Below are 26,956 nucleotides of genomic sequence, written 5' to 3'. Positions count from 1 at the left end.
GTTGTAGTCAATAACTGACTTGAAATCACAGAAGCGGAGGCTATGCCATCTCACTTCTAGGTCAGGAAGCAGGGAGTCACGGACGTTGCCAAATCTTTCTTCGAGTGAGACCCATAACCTTCTGGGGTCTTCTTCATTCATATACTCTTACTGGAGCGAATCATCCATATGACAAGTCATTAGGATGATGGCTTTCGCCTTATTGGCCTCTAAAGCTGCTCTATTTGCTTCCAAAGCTTGAGCTTGCTCAGCAGTTAGCACGTCCTGCCTAGGCTCGAGAATCGTATCCAGGATTCCATCGGCCTTGAGATGCTGGTGAACATCACGAACCCACTTGTGATATCCAGAGCTAGTTGTTCCCAATGGAGCGAAGTCCAGTTTGTTCAGGTTACTCATCCTGAAAGAGAACAAGAAATTAGGGTTAGTTTCGGAGCGAAAAAGGCTACTATGAAAACAATAGAAATTTCTGAGCGTAGTCGCTTCCAATAAATCCGATTCTAAGAGGAATTGGATTAGATCGCAACAATGATGTGTTTGTGGTCGATCAGAACATCTCAACAAACTCTAAGTTTGGAGGACTCTACAAGCTCCAAGCTTAGAGTGAGCACGAACCCCCACAGTTGTGCTATTGGTCTCCCCTATGAAGAAGAAAGAGGGGGGGGAAGCAAAAGGGAGGCTGCAAGTCCCCGAGAAAAAGAGGAAAAACTCAAAATCGGGAACTTTTAGTAAAACATACCTCTTAGGATTGCGGGACGTATTTGGTCATTGTCGTAGGATTGGAGACGAGCTTCAGTCCTAGTGCAAGCAAGCAGACTTATAGGAATTGCAACGTGGTCGCGGAGTAGCGGGGGTCGCGGAATCTCAGAGTCGTGGGGTCGCGGAATCACAGATTCGCATGGTCGGGAGGTCGCGGGGTCACGAGCGAGTTGCGGTGACACTGGGGTCGCAGTGTAGCTGGCGAGTCGCGGGGGTTGCAGGGGTCGCGGTGTCGCTGGCGAGCGCGAGGGCAGAAGGCAAGCAGGGCTTGAGGGTGCTGCAGGGGCAGCGATGCTAACTAGTAGGGTTAGCGTTAAGTTGCGACGCGTGGGGCTGCGGGGGCAGTAGTGGCGCAAGCAAGGCTAATCCGGTGGAGCTCGATCAATTTCTGGGGTTTTGGTTTCTAAGGCTAGGGTTAGGGCTCGTGCTGACAACGTGTTTTAGAGAAACGGTAATTGAGAGGAATTTGATATGTATTCTCATTGATAATAGGGGCCTCTTTATATAGAGGATTACAATGCATAGAATCCAAATCATACAAGGAAAGTAATCATACATTGAATAGGAAATCTAGGTCCTTCTAATGTAACTCTATTACCACTAGGTCAAGTAACTTAGAGTTTGGGCTAGATATATATTCTGGATTTACTTGAACAAGATGGAAATTTTGGATTTTGAAGTGAAAGAGAAAGAGTTGGCAAATGCCTTCTCAGCAACTGGCGGTGGCTATTTGGTAAAACTGTGAAAGTGTCACAACTACATCACACTGGGCGTATTCGAAAATACTTGCAGTGCTTTTTAACCCAAAAATTTAACGTGCAGAATGAACACAAAAATTTACCCAAAATATATTGTTATTTTATTTTATTATTTTTTCCCCTACCAATCACAACTAAGAGTAATAATAATAATTATACCAAAATCATCACTCTCTTTGATGCAAAAACTCGAAAGTAACTTCGGCTCGTTTAATTTAACACATAAAGAGACTTGGATAGACGATCAGCCGAACCTAATGTTTCGACCGTCCCACTAGAGACCGTTTGATTCTCCAATCATATCTCATCTCAATATGACAATATTTATGAGTTTATGACCACCATTGAAAACTATTTTGCCAAGGTTAAAAGCACCGGGACAAAAATTATGAGATGTTATCAAGCTAAAGACATCTAAAAGAAAGTATAATGATTTTATTGACATTGAAGATGACAAGGATGAGGGCGACCATATTGAGAGTGTTCAAAGAGAAAGTAGACAAAAGCGTCGGAAGGTTGCAGCATTCCCCGTTTGCAAGCTTGGAAGAATATGTCAATATGAGAATTTCTTAACAAGGAAGCTTTGATGACATAAAACAAGGAGGTGACTTGGACTTACCATTTTACATGTAACAAAAGTCTGATGGAGTAAGACGGAAAACACATTAGTAAAAGTTGAAGGATTACAATACCGAATTGAAAGACTAAAGTAGTGGAGTAGGATAAAAGTAATTGAATACCACCGCTACTACTATAGTATTATATCATCAAAAAATTTCACTATATGTTTAATGTTACTTCGCTTTCCAATTACCTATTGATCGTGAGATATCTCCTTCCAATGTTAAATGAGGTTCAACGTTCAACTATCCACATAAATAAGTTGTAGAAAATGCATTGTAGTAAGTGTAGCTTTTGGGATATAAGAGTAGCAGTCGAAGTTTCAATTGAAATGGCTGGTAAGGCATCCATATACAGTTTTACAGAGTCATTTACTAAGAGTTAGCTGGTTCAACCCAGTGGTTAATTCAGACTCAAATTGGTGCCAATGAGAAGTTGATAATTAACTAGGCCTAAAGTGTTAACAAAAGTTTGTGCTTGTAACTCATCTTTCAAATGAGCCCCAACTCATATCAGAGGAAAGCAAGGGGATGAAGGGCAGAGAATACTCAACATGATATCAACATTCATTGAGCCCTCACTAGCGTAACAGTGAGTTCATTAGCTGAACATTCTGTAGCGTCATCTGTAGAATCTTCAAGTTCTGTCAAATTCCAGGCTTCTGAGGTTGAGGCAATGCACCTTCACCACTCAATATTAGAACAGCAGCTGGCATACTCGGCCTATCTTGTGGTTTTTGTTGCACACATAAAAGACCTACATGAATCGGTCGCACAACTTCATGTAGAGTGATAGAGTCCTCTACCGATGGATCAAGAAGTTCGATGGACATGCCTTCTATGAACAGCTTCCATGCTTGAAAGAAGAAAACATTCACTTTTACTGAATATATAGAAGAAGAAGAAGAATCAAGCAGCAATACATTTCTTTCAAGTTGACAGTTGTAGCTCACATGTCCAAAAAGGTTGCGATTGTGGCCTGGATGTGAGAATCCTCGGTTTCTCTTCCCACTCTCTATCTCTAACACCAAAACTCCATAGCTGTAGACATTGGATTTTATCGAGTAGAACCCATCAATTGTGTATTCTGGGGACACGTAACCACTGTAAACCAATGAATCAAGGATTAGTTTTGTAACAAAAGAAAGTAGACTAAGACTAGTTATTCTTTGGGGTATGTACTTACTATGGACCAATAAAACCAAATATAAAGTTGTCAGTGATACCGAAAATAAAGAAGTCCAACCTTTTGTTGGGAATGCATTTGTAGATCAGTATCATTTCATCTTGTTGAAAGCAGCACCTTAGAAGCTTCGCTAGATTCCTGTGCTGAAGTTTGGCAATATGTACAACCTCATTTTTGAACTCATTAATTCCTTGCATAGAGTGTCTTGCGAGCCTTTTCACTGCTATTTCTCGTCCATCTTCCATCATACCCTGAAATTCATCAGTTCATGTATATTGTGACTAAAATTTATGCTCGTGTAGTCTTCACAATTTACTTGCACTATGTAGTACAATTATCCATCAGTCCAGGTTAAAACCAAAACTACATGTATCAAGTGGATATGATTGTCAGCTTTTACCTTAAAGACAGATCCGAAGCCACCTTCTCCTAGTTTATTACATTAACAACAGTTGCCAAGTCAAACAATGGTAATTCCAGATTTTCCTTGTGGCTGCGGCTCAGTTTTCCTGCTAAAATGAAGTAAAGGTTTTTTCAATAAACTTCTACATTAGAAAAATGGTACAGCTCCTTTTTCATTATAAAATCAAATTTATAATCAATAACTCACTACAAAACTCAACTACTTCACTGGAAAATGGATGGATCAGAAGAGTACAAACAACTTACCATCTTTCTTCCAAACATAAAAGAGCAGAGCTACGCCCAGTAGATAAAACAAGAGTGCTAGCTATCATTCTCACTTTCTTCACATTGGATTTAGCAGGTTTAGCATTGATTCTGGTACTAGTCTCTTCATTATCTATGAATGAAATTTGAAAGAAGAAATTAATTTGAATTAAAGACTAACCAAAAAAGAAATCTGTAATGTCTATCGTCCAAAGAATTTAAAAGAAGATTTTCTTAGTTATATCACAGTCAGTTAAATGACAGAGCTTCAGCTAATTTGTTAAAACATTTGTTCTGTTTTGACATCATTTTGTGCATATATGATCATTAAATGCATAAATCACCATCTATCTAGTGAATACTTTTAACCATATTCTTATTGGAAGTATAGAGTTCTGTTTTCCTATTCTAAGTTGGTATAAAGTACCAAGTCTTGAGGAATCAAGATGATTACATACCTTGCTCTGATGCAGCTAATCTTATATGGATATCTTGCCCATTCTCTTTCTTAGTTAAATTTCTTACGTCAATCAGATCACCTAACCACAGCAAGCACCCACTTCTTCCTTCCCTGATATTGGAATTTGCATAAGCTGTACAGGAGCAGTTCTTCATACACAACATCTCACATTCCTTGAGGTTCAGACTTGTGTTAAACCAGGATTGTTTGGTGCTTGGCAATTTGATCCCAGTGTACTTCTGGAATGGGATTAAGTTGGCACCCTGTCATTTTCTTATAATTAGCTTGCATAATTCAGATTTTGACTTGTCTTTGTCACACTTTTATTAGAAGATAGACAATTGTAGCATTATTTTGGTCAAACTCTGTCTACAGCTAAACATCTCTATCACATCACCATTCTAACTACAGTAGCAGTATTGGCAACTTAACTAGAAACCATGCAGGCTTTACATGGATACATCACTCAATTTCTAATTTAGTTGAGTACTGGTGTGAGGGTAGTTGGATAGACCAGTGTTGAATGTCTCATTCGCCAGCAGGTTTTTATTAACACAAAATGTGCATATCTGAGAAAATTATGTATGAATGTCAATTTATCAACCAGCAGAAAACATGAAAGGCCCAGGATCGAAGGAAAAAGATCAAACACAGGTAGTTTTAAGAGCATATCTTTCCCTAGTCAGGAGTCTGTGCAGATATTGTGATTATAATGATAGGCATAGGTGAACATTTTTACCTTGTCAAAGTCGCAGCAGAGCCAGAGTCAGACTTTACAGCTGGCCTCCTCACTCTTATTTCTCCTTAACTCCGTTATCTCAGGTGTTACGTCAAACACCTTTCCGGTGAGTCGGCTTTGATTCCTTCCAACGATCTCAAGCCTGTCGCTTGTGACTGTAGTAAAAGTATTTGTCATTCTTAAAATTATGCAATCAAACCATACACGTTCTTTATGAACCCGTAGTAAATCTACAGCATGAACCATCACAACTGAAAAATGCATTGCCAGATTCTTCTAGTACTCTTGCTATATGCATTTCTTCCTCGTCGTTAACTAAGAATTTATCACATTACAAAGCTTAATTCACAAAAGAGCTAGAAAAAGAAACAAATCAAGTTGGGGTACGAAATTGAAATTCCACATGCTTTAGCCACAACAAAAGCCAAGTCGTTCTGAGGATAAGCTAAACAGAGCCATAAAATGTAAAACAAAGCTATGAATGTGAGCGTGAGAGTACATACCACATAAAATGGCATATGAACGTGAATATTTCACATGATGTTGATTTTCCTGTTACTACTCTGGGGAGGTAGTTGGTCGCTTTATTCTTCTTTGAAGCTTGCAGTTCCACTTCCACTGAGTTCAGACTCGTCCCGTCGTCTCTTAGTTTTGATGATGATATCTTCTTCTTCTACTGCTTGTTTTGGTTCCATAACTTCATCTTCATCAATGCCTCCAAGTAATTTTTCAATCTCTTGGGCATACAACAAGGAGACTCCACACCTTTTCACCCTCACAGTGGAGGGGTCAAAGAGATTTCTTTCTTTTGGAATCTGAATAATATTTTGGTAAAACTTGAAGTCAAAAGAGGCCTCGGATGCTTTTACCCAATCCTCACGATTGATTGCACTTTCTAATCGAACAAATTCATGGCAGAAATACCACACGAACACATGATCTGAATTGATGAGAATAGCTGGTAGGCTTATACGGAGGGCTTCCCAACAAACTTCGTGACTATTAGTTTTGTGATGGGTTTTACAACTAAAGTAGGAATAATTGTTAATATCGGGTGGCGTATAGTTGTTGAATGCAACCACAATGCATAGAGCGTAACCGAGGAAGCCTTGACGAAACCAATGAGGAAGCTTGATATTTATCGAACATCCCTCACTTTGATACCTCATCCACTTTGGAATTTCATTTCCCGGACAAACAATTTTAATCGTACGGGGTTTATTGAGGAGACGTGATGCAGTTGCAATTCGCATTGCATCAGCCATTATGTTGCTCCGAGCACTCTGATCTGTTGAAGGATATTGACACTTAGTGTGCCTAGTCAAACTAGGATAAGTTCTATAGTTGTAATAGGAGAGGTTTCCTACTCCAAGTTAGATAAGAATCCTTTGTACTCTTAGATTATGCACTTTGTAATCCCTATATATAGGGCTCCTATTCTCTATAATGAAATACACTTCTCTCATCAATCTCTCTCAATACCAATATACTTAAACACGTTATCAGCACGACTCATAGCCACAAAGCAAAAACCCGAAATCTTCTTCATCAAAACTGCCGAAGCCTCCTAGCCCGTGCTAGCCGAAGACCGCAGCCCCTGCTGCCCTGCGCGTTGCTCCTGCAGCCACACGCCCTGCGTCACTGCCTGCTGCCCCCGCAGCTCCTGCACATCGCTGCAGCCCGCGCGCCCGTGCGCCTGCAACCTCGCACAGCAGCCCCTGCTGCCCTGCGCGTCTCTGCCGGTCCCCGCGCCCCTGCGCACGCTGCTGCTTGCCCACACGTCCGCGCGTCTGCAGCCCTGCATCGCTGCCCCTGCAGCTCTGCCGTGCCCCTGCAGCGCACCTACCTTAGCAGCTCCTTTTCTCACCTTCTACAACTCGCTGCAGCTGCAATATCACTGCAGCACCTACTGCCCCTGCTGCGAGCCTTCGCCCCATCACGCCTGCATCGACACGCGCGTGATCCAAAACCAACAAGTAAGTATCCAAAAGAGTAAGTTTTAAAGTTCCTAATTTGAAATTCTTTCTTTTTCTCGGGGACTTAAAAACCTCCCTTCTTCTTCATCCCACCTTTCATAGAACGTGGGTTCGATTCAAAGCCGAATCGTGGGGATTCGCGCTATTAACGAACTAAGAGTGTTCGTAAAAGACTTCGGACTAAGGGCGTCCGCAAGCATCGATTTATGACCTTATAAACATCATTGTTTCGGTCTAATCCAATTTTCTTGGAAATCGATTTCTTGGTAGCATAGCTCGGAAATCTTAATATTTAGTTGTCGTGGAAGTTTTAAACTCCGAAACTAATATATTCCTTCTTCTTATTTCAGGATGTCGAAACTTGACTTTCCTGCACTTACCTCAACTGGCTCGGAATATCATAGTTGGGCCACGGATGTTGAGCACCATCTCACTTCAAAAGGGATCCTACCCTTAATTCAAGCTCCTAATCCTACTCTCATATTTGAGCGTACGGCTACGAACAATGCCACCGCCCTCATCTTGATGAGGCGCCACATGGATAAATCACTCCGATTGGAGTACATGGCAATCAAGGATGCTAGAGAATTATGGGTCGCGCTAGAAGAGCGATTTGGAAATATCAAGGATACCCTCCTCCCTGACTTGAAAGTTCAATGGGGCAATCTACGATTCGCCGACTTCAAGTCTGTAGCTGAATATAATTCAGAAGTTCTACGCCTCAAAACCATGTTGGGGTTCTGTGGACAACCCGTCACAGAGCAAGAACTAATTGAGAAAACTCTCTCCACCTTCCCCGTCTCAGCAATTTTGCTCTCAAAGCAATATCGAACGGAATTCGATACTAGACGGCTCACGAGATTTCATCAGCTCATTACTGTAATGTCTGTAGCTGAAAAACATGATAATATCCTCGTGAGAAATTATAATTCAAGGCCTATAGGAACTAAGAGCGTTCAAGAGGCGAATTATAATGATGCACCCAAAGGAGGGCGCAAGGAGCGGAACCCTAAGAATAAGGGACACAACGGACGTTCTGGTCCATATAACCGCCCTACAAAGGAAGGTACTCGTCAGAATGAAGGACGATCACGTGGCAATACATGGCAACGTGGGAGAGGAGGCCGTGGGGCTCCAGGACATGGAGGAACCACCCAAGGCCGTGGGAATGGCGCCAACTCCTATAGGGGACGCCACCCAAGTGCAAACAATGCACCTCAATTAAAGGGAGGAAATCACAATGACATGTGTCATCGATGTGGATCTAGTGAGCACTGGTTCAAACAATGCAAAGCAAGCAAACAATTAGCTGCGCATTACAAGGCATTTAGAGACTTCAGAGAACATGAAGCCAATTTTGCCAAAAATATAGAAGAAGATGGTGATGATGCCAACGTCAATCTCACCATAGCGGACTTCAAATCTGACAAAGAATTGCACAAAGATGCTGCAGATTTTGATTAGTATAGTCCTTTACTTTTCCAAGAATTATGTAATGGCAATTATGCCTTAAATCAATAAAATGACTTATTGTATTAACTTTTTCCCTCTAGGCGTACTCAAGAGTACTTGTGATGTCTAGGCAAGGTTTGATCTGAGAGAACGGTTTTAAAAGTGAGCAACGCTCCACCAAAATCTCGCCTTACCTTACCTGGTCACAACTAAATTGAAATTACCGAACGGATTGAGTGACTACGATTTGTCTACGGTTTGATTTTTATATTGGATTAGATTTTGGTCAAGAAACTTTGATGTAATCATTGGCTATTTTAATAAAGTTTTCGATTTGTTCTATACAATGTCTTGGACATATTTTTAATTCGAACTTTATTATTTTTCAGTATGTTTCCTGGAGAGCTAGAATGCCTCGTGGATAGTGCAACTACACATACTATCCTTCGAAATAGACAGCTATTTCTATGGATGACACCATCTCGATCTTCCGTGACTACGATGGCTGGATCATCTCGATTGATCCATGGTCGAGGACCAGCCCAATTTATGTTGCCAAATGGCACGACTTTAAATGTCACCGAAGCTCTTTACGCTCCTAGGGCAGGAAGAACCCTATTGAGCTTCAAAGATATAAGAGCCAATGGTTTTCATGTGGAAACACATTGTGAGAATGGACAAGAGTTCCTTTGCATCACCTCTAATGACTACGGACATAAACGAGTCTTAGAGAAACTTATGTGTCGCTCTAGTGGGTTGTACGCAACCACTATTCGAGTCATTGAATCCAACCATGTCATGAGAGATGATTTATGGGATTCCGACACATATAGGCTTTGGCACGACCGTTTGGGACACCCAGGTCGTGACATGATGATCCGTATATTAAAGACTTCACACGGACATCCCTTTTTCAGAACGAAAGGAAGTAAAACTCGAAATTTGGATCAAGGAGGAGCACCTGCGCCTCACGGCGCCTTTCCCCCTCAAGTCCGGCCATCACCGGTCGGCGCCGCCATCCCCCTGCGGCCCAAGGGTGGCTTTGACGCCACCCCTGCTCCCTTGCCTCCAATTTTTACTTCTAAGGTCCATTGTGACTTCATGGCTCAACCAAAATCCTCATTGGTTGTTTCCAAAGCCCATCATTCGTTCTGCAAAGCCTGCTCTTTAGCAAAATTAGGATCGAGACCATCCTATGCAAAGGACACTAAAGAAAATATACCATTCTTGCAAAGAATCCAAGGTGATATTTGTGGACCTATTCAACCATCATGCGGACCATTTCGATATTTTATGGTATTGGTTGATGCATCGACACGCTGGTCACATGTCATGCTATTGTCCACAAGGAACGCTGCATTCGCTAAACTCCTAGCACAAATCATTAAGTTAAGGGCTCACCACCCTGATCATCCTATTAAATCTATAAGATTAGACAATGCTGGAGAGTTTACAACAAAGACTTTTGATGATTATTGCATGTCCATTGGGATTGATGTTGAACATCCTGTTCCTCATGTTCACACCCAAAATGGTCTCGCAGAAGCCGCCATTAAACGACTACAAATGGTCGCTAGGGCATTGGTAATGCGCACCAATCTCCCTATTTCTGCTTGGGGCTATGCAATATTGCATGCAGCTGTGCTTATTCGTCTGAGGCCCACTGCCACTCAACCCTTTTCTGCGTCCCAGATGGTGACTGGGTATGAGCCTAATGTCTCACACTTACGCATATTTGGGTGCGCAGTTTATGTGCCAATTGCGCCTCCACAGCGCACCAAAATGGGTCCTCAACGACGATTAGGCGTTTACGTTGGTTATGATTCTCCAACGATTATCCGCTACATAGAACCCTTGACAGGCGATCTCTTTACCGCTAGATTTGCGGATTGTCACTTCGATGAGACAGTCTTCCCGTCGTTAGGGGGAGATAAGAACATCAATGTTCAACAGGAACGACAGGAATTGTCGTGGTCTGTCCCCACTCTGTCTCATCTTGATCCCCGAACCGCACAGTCCGAAATTGAAGTGCGGAGAATTCTCGATCTTCAGAACGTAGCAGAATCGATGCATGATGCGTTTTCTGATATCGCAAAAGTGACGAGATCACATATACCTGCTGCAAACGTGCCTGCAAGGATTGATGTCCCTAAAAGTAGAGGACATGACGCCAACTCAAGAATGCATGAGCATGGCGCCAACGTCCCATCTCTCAATGATGGTGACGTTATGGCTAGGCCCACGGCTCCCGCCAGGAAGCGCGGGAGGCCCATAGGTTCAATGGATTCTCGCCCAAGAAAGAAAGTGAGTTTGGCACAAAATAATCCATTAATCATCGATGTGAATAATCCATCTCATGAGAATGTTCCGGATTATGGTTATGTCCAAGAGACATCATTGGGGGACGCTCCAATGTCAGAACCAACTCCAGAGAATAGAGAGATCTCCATAAATTACACTAGTGTACATGAGATGATGGATAGAAATTCTATGGCGATTGATGATGCATTCGCATATCATATTGCAAAAGGAATTATAGAATATGATGATATCGAACCTCGCTCTGTTGAAGAATGTCAACGAAGAGCAGATTGGCCTAAATGGAAAGATGCGATCCAGGTTGAATTGGATTCACTAACAAAGAGACAGGTATTTGGGCCTGTAACGCAGACACCCCCAAGTGTAAAGCCGGTTGGCCATAAATGGGTCTTTGTTAGAAAGCGTAATGAGAAAAATGAGGTGGTAAGATATAAAGCCCGCCTTGTGGCGCAAGGTTTCTCACAACGCCCTGGAATCGACTACGAGGAGACATATTCTCCCGTAATGGACGTTATAACGTTCCGCTACCTTGTCAGTTTGGTAGTTTCCGAAAAACTTGACATGCAGCTTATGGATGTGGTTACAGCATATCTCTATGGGGATCTAGATTCAGAGATATATATGAAGGTTCCAGATGGACTTCAATTACCCAAATCAAGTGGCTCTAAACCACGGAGCGCGTTTTCAATAAGATTAAAACGCTCACTATATGGATTAAAACAATTTGGACGGATGTGGTATAACCGTCTAAGTGACTACTTGATTGGGAAGGGATATATTAACAATGAAATATGCCCATGCGTGTTCATTAAAAGAACAAGTTCCGGATTTGCAATAGTAGCAGTTTATGTCGATGACATGAACCTAATTGGAACTCTAGATGAGTTGAAGGAAACTGCTAAATACTTGAAATCCGAATTTGAGATGAAAGATCTTGGGAAAACACGGTTTTGTCTCGGTTTAGAACTCGAGCACCGTAGTGATGGGATTTTGATCCATCAGTCTGCATATACTCAGAAAATTCTAAGGCGCTTTAATGAAGATAAAGCGAAGCCTGCGAGTACTCCCATGATCGGCCGTAGTCTTGAGCCCGGAAAAGATCCGTTTCGTCCAAGGGATGAGGACGAAGAACCCTTAGAGGCCGAAGTGCCCTATTTAAGTGCAATAGGCGCATTATTGTACTTAGCTCAATGCACAAGACCGGATATCTCATTCGCAGTGAATTTGTTAGCTCGACACAGCTCTGCGCCAACACGCCGCCATTGGATTGGTGTAAAGACCATCTTTCGATACCTAAGAGGTACGATTGATATGGGCCTATTCTATCCCTACAGAGAGAAAAGGAATGACGGAAAATTGGGATCAGACCCCAAAAGGCAAAACGCCCCCGTCCATGGAATGGCCGCCGGCCATGTTGCCGCCGCCGCCGCTCATGGTGGCCGGCGTCCTCCTATCTCCCTCCATCAAAACGACAATGATGTCTTGATGGGTTTTGCTGATGCAGGGTACCTCTCTGACCCTCACAAAGGTCGCTTCCAAACAGGTTATGTCTTTACCATGGGAAGCACTGCGATATCTTGGAGGTCTACGAAACAGACCCTTGTTGCTACTTCCTCAAATCATGCAGAGATTATTGCTCTACATGAAGCTGTACGTGAATGTGTATGGCTAAGGTCTGTAATTCGACACATTCAAGGAAGTTGTGGTTTGAAGTCTACCACAGATGAACCTACATGCATTTATGAGGATAATGCAGCTTGTATTGAACAAATGAAGTTAGGTTTCATCAAGGGCGACAACACCAAGCATATATCGCCTAAGTTCTTTTATAATCAGCAACAACAATCACTTCTAAAGATTGAAGTGAATCAAATCCGATCAGAGGATAATGTAGCAGACTTATTCACTAAGTCGTTACCTAAATCCACCTTCGAGAAACATGTGAAGAGTATCGGATTAAGAAGGTTATCCGAACTCCCATGATTGTAGCAATCAGGGGGAGATTTCGACATCAGGGGGAGTTACTCAGTCTCGAAGGATCAAGGACGTGTTGCACTCTTTTCTCCTCCTCGAGTTCATTTTTATCCCACAGGGTTTTTTTACTTGAGCAAGGTTTTTAACGAGGCAACGGATGAAGCGTCACCACCAAGTTTGAGCGGCACAAGGGGGAGTGTTGAAGGATATTGACACTTAGTGTGCCTAGTCAAACTAGGATAAGTTCTATAGTTGTAATAGGAGAGGTTTCCTACTCCAAGTTAGATAAGGAATCCTTGTACTCTTAGATTATGCACTTTGTAATCCCTATATATAGGGCTCCTATTCTCTATAATGAAATACACTTCTCTCATCAATCTCTCTCAATACCAATATACTTAAACATGATCCAATTTCACGCAATTCATAAATAATAGTTGATGGAGACTGTATGGGTTGATATATTGATCCCTACCTTGTATGGGTGCAGTCCTCATCGGACTTGAGACTGTCTCTAGTGACGTGCAGCCATGTGCATTAACCAGTTCTAGAAGCCAGGGCAGCTTCGGTAAAGACCCAAGACTCTTGCAATTTCTCAACTTCAGTTCCTTCAGCCCAGAAGGTAGCTCGACAGGCAAAGACCCAAGACTCTTGCAATAGCTCAAGTCCAGGTACTTCAGCCCAGAAGGTAGCTCGACAGGCAAAGACCCAAGACTCTTGCAATTTCTCAACTTCAGTTCCTTCAGCCCAGAAGGTAGCTCGACAGGCAAAGACCCAAGACTCTCACAATCGCTCAAGTCCAGGTACTCCAGCCCAGAAGGTAGCTCGACAGGCAAAGACCCAAGACTCTCACAATCGCTCAAGTCCAGGTACTCCAGCCCAGAAGGTAGCTCGACAGGCAAAGACCCAAGACTCTTGCAAGAGACCAACTCCAGTGTCTTCAGCCCAGAAGGTAGCTCGACAGGCAAAGACCCAAGACTCTCACAATCGCTCAAGTCCAGGTACTCCAGCCCAGAAGGTAGCTCGACAGGCAAAGACCCAAGACTCTTGCAATTTCTCAAGTCCAATTCCTTCAGCCCAGAAGGTAGCTGGGCAGGCAAAGACCCAAGACTCTCACAATCGCTCAACTCCAGGTACTCCAGCCCAGAAGGTAGCTCGACAGGCAAAGACCCAAGACTCTTGCAATTTGTCAACTGCAGTCTCTTCAGCCCAGAAGGTAGCTCGACAGGCAAAGACTCAAGAGAGCGGCAGCCAGCTAGATGAAGATTTGGGAGCGAATTCAACCTACAAGTGCTGCTTGGAAGATTCTTAAGCTCTTTACATATATGAAGATCCAAAAGATGAAGCTTCTCGAGAGACCAAATTGATGAAGGCAATTCTTCTATTGCAGTCCCATTCAACCATAAGACTTCCAGATTGCCTGGCATCTCTGGGAGAATTTTGAGATTGGAGCAACCATCCAGACTAAGAGAAGTAAGCTTGGCAAGATTCTGAAACGATGAAGGAAGTTGAACCAAACTTTTACAACCCCAAAGGTCAATGCTCTCGAGATTTGGACTCTCAATCAGAGCTGAAACATCAGCCAGGTGCTCGGAGCGACTAAGATCGATACGTTTTATGCTCCCAAGATTGATCTGTAACAAATCAAAGGCAATTAATGGCAAGAGTTATATTTTCCACACCATTATTCAAACACAAGAACTAAATTAAGCAAACCTGCACGCCTTTATTCCAAAGTTGCTCAAGTCGGCTGTTGGGCATATGAAGCTCGACAAGGTTTTCTGGAGAAAACCTCGATGGCAGAGATGTCAAGGGATAGAAATGCCACCTCAGATATATAAGGGCCTCAGGGAGAAACTCGAAACCTGGAGGAAGGTGCAATTTGTTGACACCCCTGGTGTACGAGCATAGATCTAGTAATCTTAGCTTATGCATCTTTTCGAAGGATGCAACATTCACATAAAAATCTTTAATGAGATCCATATTCATGGCCATGCACTCAATGTCTTCAGTACCCTGAAACCAATGGCAAAATATATATGAGCACACAGTCACTAAATTTACTTAGCTTTTATAGAAAATGAGATTTTGCTTGGTCTTTTCTTTTTCAATAGTGTATTCGGCTCTTACCGTGTTATTTGTCAGTACATGACAAACATCATTTGCATGCCACAATCTACTGCGTTTTTCAGGATTTTTAACACATTGATCACGAACAATTTCCCGACCCATTTCTTGTATCAAATCATGCATCTCAACAAGTCTTGAACGAAGATCCACGGATATGAGAGACATATCAATGAGAAGTCTCACTCCCGCATTGGCAGAAAAACCACAGGCATTTAAAATTCTTTTTGCCTCATCAATATGCTTTCCTTTGTGACAACAAGCGATATCGAGAAATATCTCCTTCTCATTTTCTCCTAAGCCATCATAACTTAACCTCAATACCTTATGGATTCCTTTGTCGGGAAATTTTTTCAATTTATCTAATTCACCTTCCCAGTCTTCTTTGCTCTTGCAATGACAGAATACGGAGCCCAAGATTGTAAGAGCCAATGGATTGCCTCCAGCATAATCTACCACCTCTTTTGCAAAAGTTGTATAATCACCCGGGGGAGACTTATTTCTAAAAGCTCTCGAATAAAAGAGCTCAAGAGCTTCATCGACGTCTAATTCCTCAACCTCATATATCTCATCACCGTTCCGAAATATGCGTTTATTTCTGGTTGTTACAAGGATTCTACTTCCAGGGCCAAACAGATTGAAATCGCCTCCAGCAAAAAATTCTAATTGGGAAAACTCACTCACATCATCAAGAACAATGAGAGCCTTTGTACTGCCAAGCCTGTCTCTCATAAAAGTTGATCCGATAGAGGGGGTGTCTGCGCGTATTTTTTCATCCTTTAGTAGAGTACGAAAAAGATCATTTCGCAAATCATATGGTAGTCCATGTTTCGTCTCTGATGCTTTTTCCCTAACATCTTTAATAAAGCAGCAAGCTTCGAATTCAAAAGAGAGACGGTGATATACAGCATCAGCAATGGTGGTCTTACCGATACCACCCATACCCCAAATGCCTACAATGTGGACATCCCGTGAGTTGAGGCATAATAACTCAACAAGTTGAATTATGTGTTTGTCCATTCCAACCCAGCGCTCCAAACCACCTGCGTTTTGCGATTTGCCATCCAATTTCGCCAAAATGTCATTGACCACCCTCTTAACTAATTCAGACTCGGGCCTGCCATATACAAATGAAAGACAAAGTAGTTAGTAAGTGATGCAGTAACACTCACAGCCATAATAGAAGTCACAAATGGACGCATGATTTAATGAATGAGTTACCTAATTGTTTGGGAATCAAACCCAGATATATTGGCTGCTGTTGTCAAAGCATTTCTCCACCTGAGCACCTTGTTCATTGGGTCCTTGAAACGTTTCTCATGTTCAACAAATGCATCTGCATAACTCCCACATTGTTTGCGTACATCTGATGGATCTACGCCGTAGAAGATGGGTATAACAAACTGTTTATAGAGATCTCTACATTCGAGTATGTGCACAAGTTCATCCAAGCACCATGCAGAAGAAGCATAGTTTTTGGAGAAAATGATAACCGAAAGCTTCGATTCACTGATTTCTTTGAGAAGGGCAGGTGCGATTTCATCTCCTCTCTCCAATTTGTTATCTATGTAAGTTTGGATTTTGGCCCGAAGTAAAGCCTCATAAAGATGGCTGGTAAAAGCATACCGGGTGTCCTCGCCTCTGAAACTAAGAAATACATCATATTTCTTCCGAGGGATGATAGCAGAGCAAGAAGAAGCAGCAGCCATATTATAGCCTGAAGATCAACAAGTCAAAATAAGCAAACTTTTCCGATGAATACAAAGATTCAGAATGCAAAACAGATGAGTAATCGCACAGCAAGACTAGTGTTCTTAGCAGTTGTACTAACCTGGTTAGAACTTGGACGAGTAAATATATCAATAGACACTTCCCAATCAGTTTTTCAGCTCTCTTTCTGCCCTCAGCAACTTAGCTCATCTATTTTGAATAAACTTATATTCTTCACCAGAATGAAAGAACACCAAGTAAAAAACTATGCATACATTTTCCAGGAAAGTAGTCAAAAGTAAAAAGCTAGCACAGAGGAAATTTCTCAGCACTTTCGGTGAACTGTCTTTCAATCATTCAAAAAGTAGACGATTCAGAGGCCACCATTATTGCTTTCACCGACTGTTCAAAATGAAGCATTCCGTTGAAGTGACTTATCAAACATAGCAAGGCATCTTACACACTAATCCACGATGGTGCAAGTTTGGTCCACTCCACTGGCTATCATGCATAGTACAGCTTTCAAGTGTCTACCACCTAACTTGAGACATCTGTAACTTGGTCTCGGACCTCTTAGCCATTGACTCAGACTTTGAAATACTGTAGCTATAGAACATTTTGTTGAGACTTCATTACAATTAGAACCTCACTCAAACCCCAAGTGTTTAGAAAACATTCTCGACTGGAATTTCAATTAAGTTGAATACTGGTCGCTGCTTTTCCAACACTCAAACAAGCCGAATGTGTTTTCAGCTAGCTTATATTTTGATCTTCCCTCAGCAACTTTCTTCATCTAGTCTAATAAACTTTGATTCTTCATCAGAATCAAACTAGACTAATAAGAAACCATACTGTGCACATATATTCCAGGAAAGTATGCAGAGGTAAAAAGCAGAGATGAAAATTTCCCAGCACTTTCGGCCAAATATCTTTCAATCATGCAAGTCGGCATTATTGACTATAGTACTGTGGCTTGCAACCATGGGTCCCTAATTTCCTCCTTCCAGTTAGCTTTCACCAACTTCAAAAAATGGAACGTACTGGTGTGTGTTTTAACAGGACTGTAGGGATGATATGATGGACCACAATGTGTTTTCTCTTGTTCTATCCCATTACAGAATCGATCATCTCAATGTGTAGGTAATATACCATAATGTTGATAGAGCTAATTGCTTCAGTGTCTGTAACTCTGTATTGTATAAACTATTTCTAATTCTCTAACCGCGGTCGATATTTGGTAGCTGTTTCTATCTAGCTAATGATATAAATGCATTCATACTTGATGATTGTATTCTAGCCAAAGCTAGGTAGCAATATATGACACCAAAACTTCCTTCCTTACTAGTCCATGTACAGTTTCTTACTGCTGAAGAAATTGCTTAACCCAATCCACAAGTCACTAATTCATTTTACACATTAAGTTTATTTGAGAACTAGGCATTCTATATTTGCTTGTTTCCAATAATCAAATAAGTAATGAAAAAGCAAAAATAAACAACTTTATCCTAATATTTGTATACTTAATAGTTTCATAGTGCTCCATAATAAAGGTAGAGCAACCTTGCACACTGAATAATAGTGAGAGAATCAAGACAATTTGCTAGTTTGGTGACTTGGTCTACTTCACTAATCTTTGAGGATCTTCTATGCTTTGTGCTCATATTATGCTTATATGCAAAGCAGCAAGATCAACATAATCCCTCCACAAACAACAAACATTCCTGTTTCTAAATTTTTTTTTTTTCCCAAAAAATTACTACCTCTAAATGCATTTGTAATAGATAAAGATGGAAATAACATCCTTACCTTGTCTGCCTTCACATTGCCAAGAAAATTCCAGCACAACCCGGCAGATCCCACTTTCTTGTCAACTCCTACATTACCCTTCTTAATTTCAAAGCTATCCCATTCTCTTTACCTCGAAATTTGAGTTGAAAAAAAAGCTCAATTCTTGACTGAGGCATTATGTCGAACAACCTCCATGCATTCACACGTAATGATTGTATTCTAGCAAAAGCTAGGTAGCAATATGACACTCCGAAACTTCCTTAGTTACTGATGACTACTTGGTCTTGGCCAGGAATTACTTAGCCTTCGACTCTGCCATCACATTTCCAAGTAGATTCCAGCACAACCTACACTGCTCTCTTCAATTTCTTAGTTGCTTCCTCTCTCAGGCGTTACGTCAAACACCTTCCGGTCGACTCGGGTTCGAGGCCTTCGAATATTTCGAGTCTGCAGCTTGTTTTCTGCGTAATGTCCGTCACCCATCTCCAGGGACTGTTTGGTTTTTGAATCTCTGTTTATCATCTTTTACCAGGACAAACGACATTTAATCCAGCTTGTAATTTCATTTTTGTTTTAACCTGTTACTTTCCCCAGAAAGCACATACGGTTAAATATTATCTTTCACAACGAGTTCTAATTTCCTCTTTCCAGGACACCGAAACTTCATTACTGATCCATCATCTATGTGCAGTGTTTTCACTGCTTAACAAATTTCGTTATCCGACAATCCACAAGACGTTCAGTTCACTTTATTGATTAGATTTATTTGAGAACTCAGCCATTTATATTTGCTTGGGTTCAATAATCAAATAAGCAATTAAAAGCAAATTGAACAAATTTATCGTGACATTTGTACAATCGAAAGTTTTATAGTGTTCCGGAATTTAGACAGACAAGACAGTTTCTTAATTTGACATTTACAAATCTCTTCAAACTCAAGTTTTTAATACCACATCATCATAATTTTAAATTTGACATTGGCGGTTTTTCACAATACATAAATAAGTTGAATGCAAAAAAAAAACCTAATTCTTGGGCATCGTTTATGCTCTGTGCTCATATTATGCTTCTATCAAATATCAACATAATCCCTCTAGAAATTACCAACTTTAAAAAACTTTATAAAAACAAATACAATGAAATACTACCTGTGTTCAAATAATTACCACCTCTTAGTCAAACGGATAGAGATAAAGGAACGTTTTTACGTTGTTTGCCTTCACATTCCCAAGAAAAGTCCAGCACAGCCCGGTAGAGAACACTCTCTTCAACTCCTTCATTACCCTCCTCAATTTCAAAGCTACTCCATTATCATTTTCATTTTCAATATCTCAACATTTTAGTTTCGGGCCTTCGGAACGCATTTGGAAAAAAAAAAACTCACTTCTTGGTGTTATTTGTTGGTTGCTTCCTCTCTTAGGCACTATGTCGAACACCTTATGAGCATAAGGATTCTGTGGCTTTCTCGTAATGTTTTTCATCTCCAAAGAATATTGGAGTCTGTGGTTGTAATGTTCTTTTTCTCTCAATTCCCTCCAATTTTTTTTTTTTTTTTTTGTCAACTCTACCCATTATTAATTTTTTGATTGAAAATTAACTCCATTAATTCTTTCGTCTTTTACCAAAATCAAACTACATTTTAATTCAGCTAAACTTAAAAGTACTGTTTTAACCTCTTACTTTGACCAGAGAGCAAATTTCTTATACCTTTGAAACATCCATTAATTTTTCTTTCTAAGAACCAGTCGATACTACTACTTGGAAATAATAGCTTTTGTGATCTAAGAAAATCTTTTACCTTACAACAATTTAATGTTTATGTTTGTTGGGTGTCTTAAAAGATAATGCATAATTGGCATTTTTCACATTTTATGCAGTGGAATGTCCTGAGTTTGACTCATCAATTTGTTATTATATCTTCTCAGTTATAGTTAATCGTTTGTTTAATAAAAATTGACATTTCTACTAAAAAAAAATCTTCTTATATTTCATATATCAGCTATTTGTACTAGTGCTGGGCATAACACACCGGAAATCCGGTAACCGACCCGACCGCACCGGATTTTCCGGCTTGGAAACCGAACCGACCAAAAACGGTGCCGTTTTGAAGTCTCACCGAACCGAACCGGTTCATAACGGTTCGGAATCGGGTCCAGCTGTTGAACCACCCGACATAAACCGCCCGAACCGCTTTTTTATTTAAATTAATTTTTGAATTAATTTTATTACTTGTCTAGTTATGATTGGTCATAAACCAAGCTTACATAGACTTGTATGCACCTGATCTGCAGAAACCCTAAGACCCTCACAGCCTGGCCGCACGACCTCATTTGCCAAAAGTTCCAAAACTCTCTTCTGAAAACTCTCCCAACTCTCTCGATCTCTATCCCAACTCTTGAAAAAAACTCTCTCGATCTCTCTCGACCTCTCCCAACTCTAAAAGATCTGCTCCGATCTTGTCTATTTTCTCTAAAAGATCTGCTCCGATCTTGCGAGGGTAAGCTCTCTGGGTATTTGGTCTCTTCTCTCTCTTCTCCGATCTGGGTATTTGGTTGCTTTGCAATTGGTGTTGTGTTCTTATTGATTCTTGTGGTCAATGCTGCAAAAGAAATTCAGATTGGATGCTTTGAAGTTTGAATTCTTGCTTTTAGCTTGAGATAGATTGATTTTCTTAAAAGCTGAACAAGTCGGTTTCTTAAACAAACTAAGTCAATTTGTTACTTGATTGTGTGTTACTTTATGATATAAATGGAGATTTGAATTTTGAAATTAGGGTTTCTGAGCTTCATTGAATCATTGTTGTTATGGGTTTATGAATTATTTCATTGTGGCTTTCAAATGGTGTTCTGGGTTTGACTTTTGAGTCTTTCAAATGATGTTGCAGATTAGGCATAGGAAGTCTTTCAATCGGTGTTCTTGCTTTCTGTTTTTAATTGTGGCTTTCAATTGCTTCTCTTTTGTAGATGCAGACTATGGAAGGGAATCAACTCAATCAAGGGATTAGCGAAAGTCCGACTCCTACACCAACTGCAGGTTCCAGTATTGGAACCAGTCGAACTACTCCCACACCAACTCCTCAGCCTACAATTGATCAAGCTACAGTACCACCAGTTCCAGGAGTTCCAGCACTTCCACCAATACCACCAGTTCCAACAGACCCTGATGAGAGTTCAAGCAAAGTCAAGAGGAAGAACACTTCAGTCGTGTGGGTGCATTTTGACAAGTGCAAGAATCCAGATGGGAGTATCCAGAAGCCAGCTCGTTCAAAGTGCAAGTACTGCCCCTAGACATACGCCAGCGACACCAGAAGCAATGGCACATCAGCAATGAGGAACCATTTGCTCTACCAGTGCCGAAAGTGTCCCATTTATGTCGCCAACAAGAAGCAGAAGTTCCTGACCTTTGACAGCACAGAAAGTGGAGGTAATTTAATTACTGTGAGTTATGAAAAGCGTGTTTCTAGGCTAGCTTGTGCGAAAATGGTGGTTCGTGATGAACTGCCATTTTCTTTTGTTGAGAATGAAGGTTTTAAAGAATTCATGAAGGTGACTCAGCCTTTATTTAAGCCACCTTCTAGGCGAACAATAGCTAGGGATGTTTTGAAGTTATATGAGGCAGAGAGGGAGAGGATTAGGGGATTTCTTGTTGCTAATGAGCAGAGAGTGTCGCTGACTACGGATACTTGGACAAGTATCCAAAACATCAACTACATGGTGTTGACAGGGCACTTTATTGATTCAAAATGGAGGCTGCATAAGAGGATTTTGAATTTCTGTGTGATTCCAAATCACAAGGGGAAAACCATAGGAAAGCTAGCTAGTTGAATCGTGTTTGATAAGGTGGGGGATTGAGGGGGTTTTTACGATAGTTGTGGACAATGCAAGTCAAAATCAGGTTGCTTTAGATTACATGAAGGAGAAGATAGGAAATTGGGACAAGTTGGTGTTGGGAGGTTCTTTTCTGCATTTGAGATGTTGCTGCCATATTCTAAACCTCATTGTGAGGGATGGAATGGAGGAGCTAGACTCGTCCATTGATGGCATTAGAAATTCAATGAAGTACATTAGATCTTCACCAGCAAGGCTAGATAAGTTTGGGAAGTGTGCAGCTCAAGAAAAGGTTGAGCATCAGGGAGGAATTGTTCCTTTAGATGTCTGCACCCGATGGAATTCAACATACTTTATGTTGGATATAGCTGTGAAGTATAAGAAGGCCTTTGCGAGGCTTGAGGATGAAGACCAGCAGTTTGAGAATTATTTCCAAGAGAGAGTGGGTGGAAATAGGAGAGCAGGGCCCCCTAGAGAAGCTGATTGGGATAAGGCAGCAAGGCTCGTAAAGTTCCTAAAGATTTTCCATGAAGCCACCCTGAAATTTAGTGCCACAAAGTTTGTAACTGCAAATGAGCCTTTGCTTTGGATGTGCACAATCATGGGTGAGATGGAGAAGTGCTTGAGCAGTGATGATCCTTTATTAGCTAGTATTGCAAGCTCGATGAAAAAGAAGTTTGACAAGTATTGGCTGCATCTTGAGGATTTAAACAAGATTTTGATCATTGCTGTGGTTTTAGATCCAAGATACAAATTGTTTTATCTTGAGTTCTTCTTCCCGAAGCTGCAAGCAGATCAAACTTTACAAGGTCTGATGATCGATGAAGTGAGGGATGTATTGCATAACTTGTATAGAGAATATGAAGGTAAATGAGTTTTTACTTTTTTTTCGCTTTATAACCTTGTTGTTTTAATAATGATACACTAATCGCAACTATTTTTTTTATTTGTAGAATCTGATCCAGTGGCAGCAGCAGCTTCAAGGGATGTCACACTGCCAAAACTCGAGTCTACATCTGTGCAACAGCAAGAGGATAGTCATGCAGCAAACCTGCACCAGTTCAAGCTTCTAAGGCAGAAGAAAGATGTTGTGGTGATCAAGAATGAGTTGGACAAGTATTTGTTGGAGGCTTCAGAAGACCCTTCCAATTCAAAATTCCATATTTTGGATTGGTGGAAGGAGAATGCTCCAAGATATCCTATTCTATCCAAAATAGCCAAGGATGTCTTTGCTGTACCAGCTTCAACCGTGGCTTCGGAGTCTGCCTTCAGCCTTGGAAAAAGAGTTGTGGATCCTTTCCGAGCATCACTCACACCTAAGATGGTTGAGGCTTTGGTCTGCTTGAGTGATTGGCTAAAGGGAGGAGGCTTTGATGCATACAAGGACCCCACCAAAGATGAGATGGAGCTGTACGCTGTGTTGGAAAAACTTGAAATTGGTAAGTTGAAAAACTGGAAAAACTTTCAGATTTCTTGCATTTTGTTAAACATTGTTCCAAATTCTAACTTTCGATTTGATTTTCTGTTTTGTTGCTTTCTGTTAGGATTTTTGAATACTTGAATACTTGGATAGATCCAGCCGAAGAGAATTCTGATGATGAAGATTGAAGAATGGAGGCCGAAGCAATTTTCTGGCATGTTTTAGACTTTTAGTTTGTAATTTCCTGCTTGTTTTATGTATTGTGTGGACTGTTGAAATGCACTTTGCCTTGTTGGTTTTAATTTGAGCAGTTTGAGCTTTGAACTTTGCAGTTTGAATGTTTTGAAACTGCACTAGTTCCACTTGCAGTTTGGATTTTATGATGAATATTTTGAACTGCAGTTTCACTTGCAGTTTCAATTGCAGTATTGAACTGAAGAATTGATGAATGTTTGTTTATGAATGTTTGGATTTTACACTTCCATGAATGTATTGGGCCTGGTCTTTAGGCTCTCAAATGGTGATTAAAGGTGGTATGTTATTGGGCCTAAATAAACCGGTTACCAGCCTGCACCGAACCGCATTTCAATGGAACCGAATAATGCGGCCCAGCCCACTGAAAAACCGGTTGCGGTTCTGAAAATGGCTAAACAGCAAAATACGGTGCGGATGCGGTTTGGGCCTCAAACCGGGCCGACCCGTACCTAGCCCAGCCCTAATTTGTACGAAACAATTCAGTAGAAGATCTCCTCACTTATTTTGTTGACTGGAGTAAAAGTGAAAGGTTGTTCACCTTATCAAGTATTTAAAGGTAAACCTGAACAGATATCTTTAATTAATGCGCATAGTGGTGTGCAACTTTTGCATGTCACGCATTATTGTGTCCATAACACCACCCTTAAGACGAAGTGGGGGAGTACTTCCCGCTTGCAATGGATTCGGTCGAGCTGACCTGTTCCGCCTGATCCAGATCTACCTTGAGGGGATTTCGCCTCGAGTAATTTCTCAGATAGACTGAGCCGCCTCCCTCTTGACCCATTTCTTGATCAGAACCTAATTTGCTCATATTTGTTTACTGTGTTTGTTGTATAATCTGGTTGCAGAGAAGCCTAGAAAAGACTTTGGTTTTTTTCTTTTTCAATAAGATTGGATTGTGTTTATATGTATGGACAAGTTGTTGGATTGAATATTTGAATTGTGCATCTAGTTGCTTTAGGTTCGTGGAGAATTGCCGCTTTTAGAAGTGTAGAGCCGCTTTGGTTTCAGTGGAGTTCTCCGATAAGGTTTCAGAGCAAGAGATGGCTTCAAGCTTGGCAGATAGTGTTACTCCAATGTTTCAAGATGTGAGTTCTATTAATGGCTTTTGATGCTTGGAATTTGTTAGATGCATTTGTTTGGGTGAACTCTGATATTGCTGTTTCTAGATAGATTGGGAAATTAAGGTTGTTTTTTTTTTTCCCTCGATACGAAGGGATATAAAGTGTTTTGATGTTACAGTTAGTGGTGGGGATCATAATGTACAACATTCAGTTTCTTTAGGCAACTGAGCCTTGCTATTACATACAGATAAATATATGGAAATGCGCAAGCTTGACGATAGACTGTTACAGTTTTGCAGGTTGATAAGGTGAGCAATTCTGACAGCAGAATAGAAGCAGAAAAGAGATGAAGTAGTGAATTATGGATCATTGCTTGCTTTCAGCATTTTTTTGTCTACATTGATTCTGAACTATTCATTTTTTCTGTGCAATTTTTTTAGGCGACAGCTTATGGATCTGCCAAGCTTGCAGATTTTGGATTGGCAAAGGTATGTTTTCTGTTCCTCTGTGCCATTCTATATTTTTAATAGTTTTCACAATCATTTTCAATCTTTTCTCCTAATAGTATTCGCTGTGCCTTTTTCTAGATAACCACCAAAGTGAATGAAATTCAAGTTTTGCAGGGGACTGCATTCTAGATGGACCTTGAGGTTTGCCTTCACACATATAATCTTAATCCATTTAAAGAGTAAAATCCCCCTGATAAATTTTTACTTATTTATAAAATGGTTGATTTGATGGTGTTGTATGGTTTTGTCACATGTTACTCTCTTTCCTACTGTCAATGGACATATTTGATACTGCCATTTTCTATTTAGGTTTTCTATTTAGGTTAAAATGACATTATTCCCCCCCACCCCACCCCAAGTTCTTAGCAACTTGATTTGTGATGAGTAGATGAGCTTTAATTTAACAATGTAAAATTTAGTGTTTTCCATTTATTGATCATTTTATGATACTCATGGTTTTGCAGTGGCTAATTATATGATGACTAGAGCCACTAATATTAGAGACTGTGGTGCCCGATGTTAATGGAAATAGTCAAGTTGACAACTATGACTATGGAGATCAACGATTGCATGGAGAATCCTTCTATATAACTAGTTCATTTGAAAGTGCAATGAATGTTATGTATGTACTGAGTTACTGTTAATGTTAGTGATCCGTGGGATCTCTAGTTAGCTTTAAATAAGGAGAGAGAGAGAGAGAGAGAGAGAGAGAGAGAGAGAGAGAGAGAGAGAGAGAGAGAGAGAGAGAGAGAGAGAGAGAGAGAGAGAGAGAGAGAGAGAGAGAGAGAGAGAGAGAGAGAGAGAGAACGACACAAGAGAAGTATAGTGGTTCGTTTCCCGCCTTAGCGGGAAACTACGTCCACTTGAATGTTGTACTGTGTGTTTGGGCCTTGCGGCCCAAGGGGATTACAAAGTGTGTTGACTTGATTCATAAACTCTCGCAAGCGTACGAATCGTTGTCAAGTAAGGGAAGTATTAAAACCTTGATTATCGTACCTCGGGGATTAGGTGTTGGACCTAACCGAGGTAATTGGCGCTAGAATAACTTAAAAGCATACGATGAAAAAGTAAAAAATAAAAATAAAATAAAGTAAAATAAAATATTCACAAGGCACCAAGCCTCGGCAATGCTCGGCTTAGCTCACACTAAGCCTAATCAATGCCACTAACTTGTAGCCCAAATGAGTTATGCACAATGAAAGGTAGAATTTTGTTTGGGAGTTTTGAATTGGGAATTAACTAAATTAAATGCAAACTAAAGTAAAAGCAAACAACTAATTATCAAGCAAGAAATTAAAATTAGATTTTCAAATTAATGGAAACATGGGAGTGTCGGGTGATTCACAC

The 26,956-nt window shown here is 40.7% G+C and overlaps 2 protein-coding genes across 14 annotated transcripts; both read right to left on the bottom strand.

Moving 5' to 3' along the window:
• Positions 1 to 2,397: 2,397 nt before the first annotated feature.
• Positions 2,398 to 18,649, bottom strand: LOC133715312 (disease resistance protein RPV1-like). Of its 13 annotated transcripts, none has more exons than XR_009849025.1 (12): positions 18,553 to 18,649; positions 16,868 to 16,978; positions 16,258 to 16,753; positions 15,040 to 16,153; positions 14,626 to 14,925; positions 13,385 to 14,543; positions 5,189 to 5,343; positions 4,448 to 4,712; positions 3,990 to 4,122; positions 3,721 to 3,832; positions 3,381 to 3,571; positions 2,398 to 3,238 (listed from the first exon to the last, which is right to left on the bottom strand). XR_009849025.1 is itself a non-coding variant. In XM_062141761.1 (7 exons), exons 2-6 carry the CDS (start codon positions 16,743 to 16,745, stop codon positions 5,216 to 5,218), a joined length of 3,189 nt encoding a protein of 1,062 aa, XP_061997745.1. In that variant the 5' UTR covers positions 16,746 to 16,753; positions 16,868 to 17,168; the 3' UTR covers positions 4,719 to 5,018; positions 5,189 to 5,215. The 13 variants fall into 13 exon arrangements, 2 of the variants coding, with proteins under 2 accessions (XP_061997745.1, XP_061997746.1); XR_009849028.1 differs by lacking the exon at positions 18,553 to 18,649 and having other exon boundaries at positions 2,398 to 3,011; positions 3,088 to 3,238; positions 16,868 to 17,165; XR_009849024.1 differs by lacking the exon at positions 18,553 to 18,649 and having other exon boundaries at positions 2,398 to 2,990; positions 3,088 to 3,238; positions 16,868 to 17,165.
• On the bottom strand, positions 2,782 to 4,613 carry LOC133714487 (G-type lectin S-receptor-like serine/threonine-protein kinase At4g27290). The gene is made up of 4 exons (XM_062140608.1): positions 4,448 to 4,613; positions 4,064 to 4,122; positions 3,381 to 3,571; positions 2,782 to 3,238 (listed from the first exon to the last, which is right to left on the bottom strand). Exons 1-4 carry the CDS (start codon positions 4,611 to 4,613, stop codon positions 2,782 to 2,784), a joined length of 873 nt encoding a protein of 290 aa, XP_061996592.1.
• Positions 18,650 to 26,956: the final 8,307 nt, after the last annotated feature.

The sequence above is a fragment of the Rosa rugosa genome, chromosome 6, assembly GCF_958449725.1.
Source record: "Rosa rugosa chromosome 6, drRosRugo1.1, whole genome shotgun sequence".
NCBI lineage: Eukaryota > Viridiplantae > Streptophyta > Magnoliopsida > Rosales > Rosaceae > Rosa > Rosa rugosa.
The sequence above is the reverse complement of the archived record's forward strand: the minus strand, read 5'-3'. Positions and strand labels throughout refer to the sequence as shown.

Bases quoted from the DNA above. Each gene is read 5' to 3' on its own strand.
- LOC133715312 (XM_062141761.1), bottom strand. From the start codon at position 16,745: ATGGCTGCTGCTTCTTCTTGCTCTGCTATCATCCCTCGGAAGAAATAT. The intron at 16,154-16,257 runs GTAACTCATTCA...TGTATATGGCAG, and splicing joins TTTGATTCCCAAACAATTAG to GCCCGAGTCTGAATTAGTTA. The intron at 14,544-14,625 runs GTTTGCTTAATT...GATTTGTTACAG, and splicing joins TTTGGAATAAAGGCGTGCAG to ATCAATCTTGGGAGCATAAA.
- LOC133714487 (XM_062140608.1), bottom strand. From the start codon at position 4,613: ATGTTGTGTATGAAGAACTGCTCCTGTACAGCTTATGCAAATTCCAAT. The intron at 4,123-4,447 runs GTATGTAATCAT...TTTCATTCATAG, and splicing joins ATTAGCTGCATCAGAGCAAG to ATAATGAAGAGACTAGTACC. The intron at 3,572-4,063 runs GTGAGAATGATA...GATGAATTTCAG, and splicing joins CTAAATCCAATGTGAAGAAA to GGTATGATGGAAGATGGACG.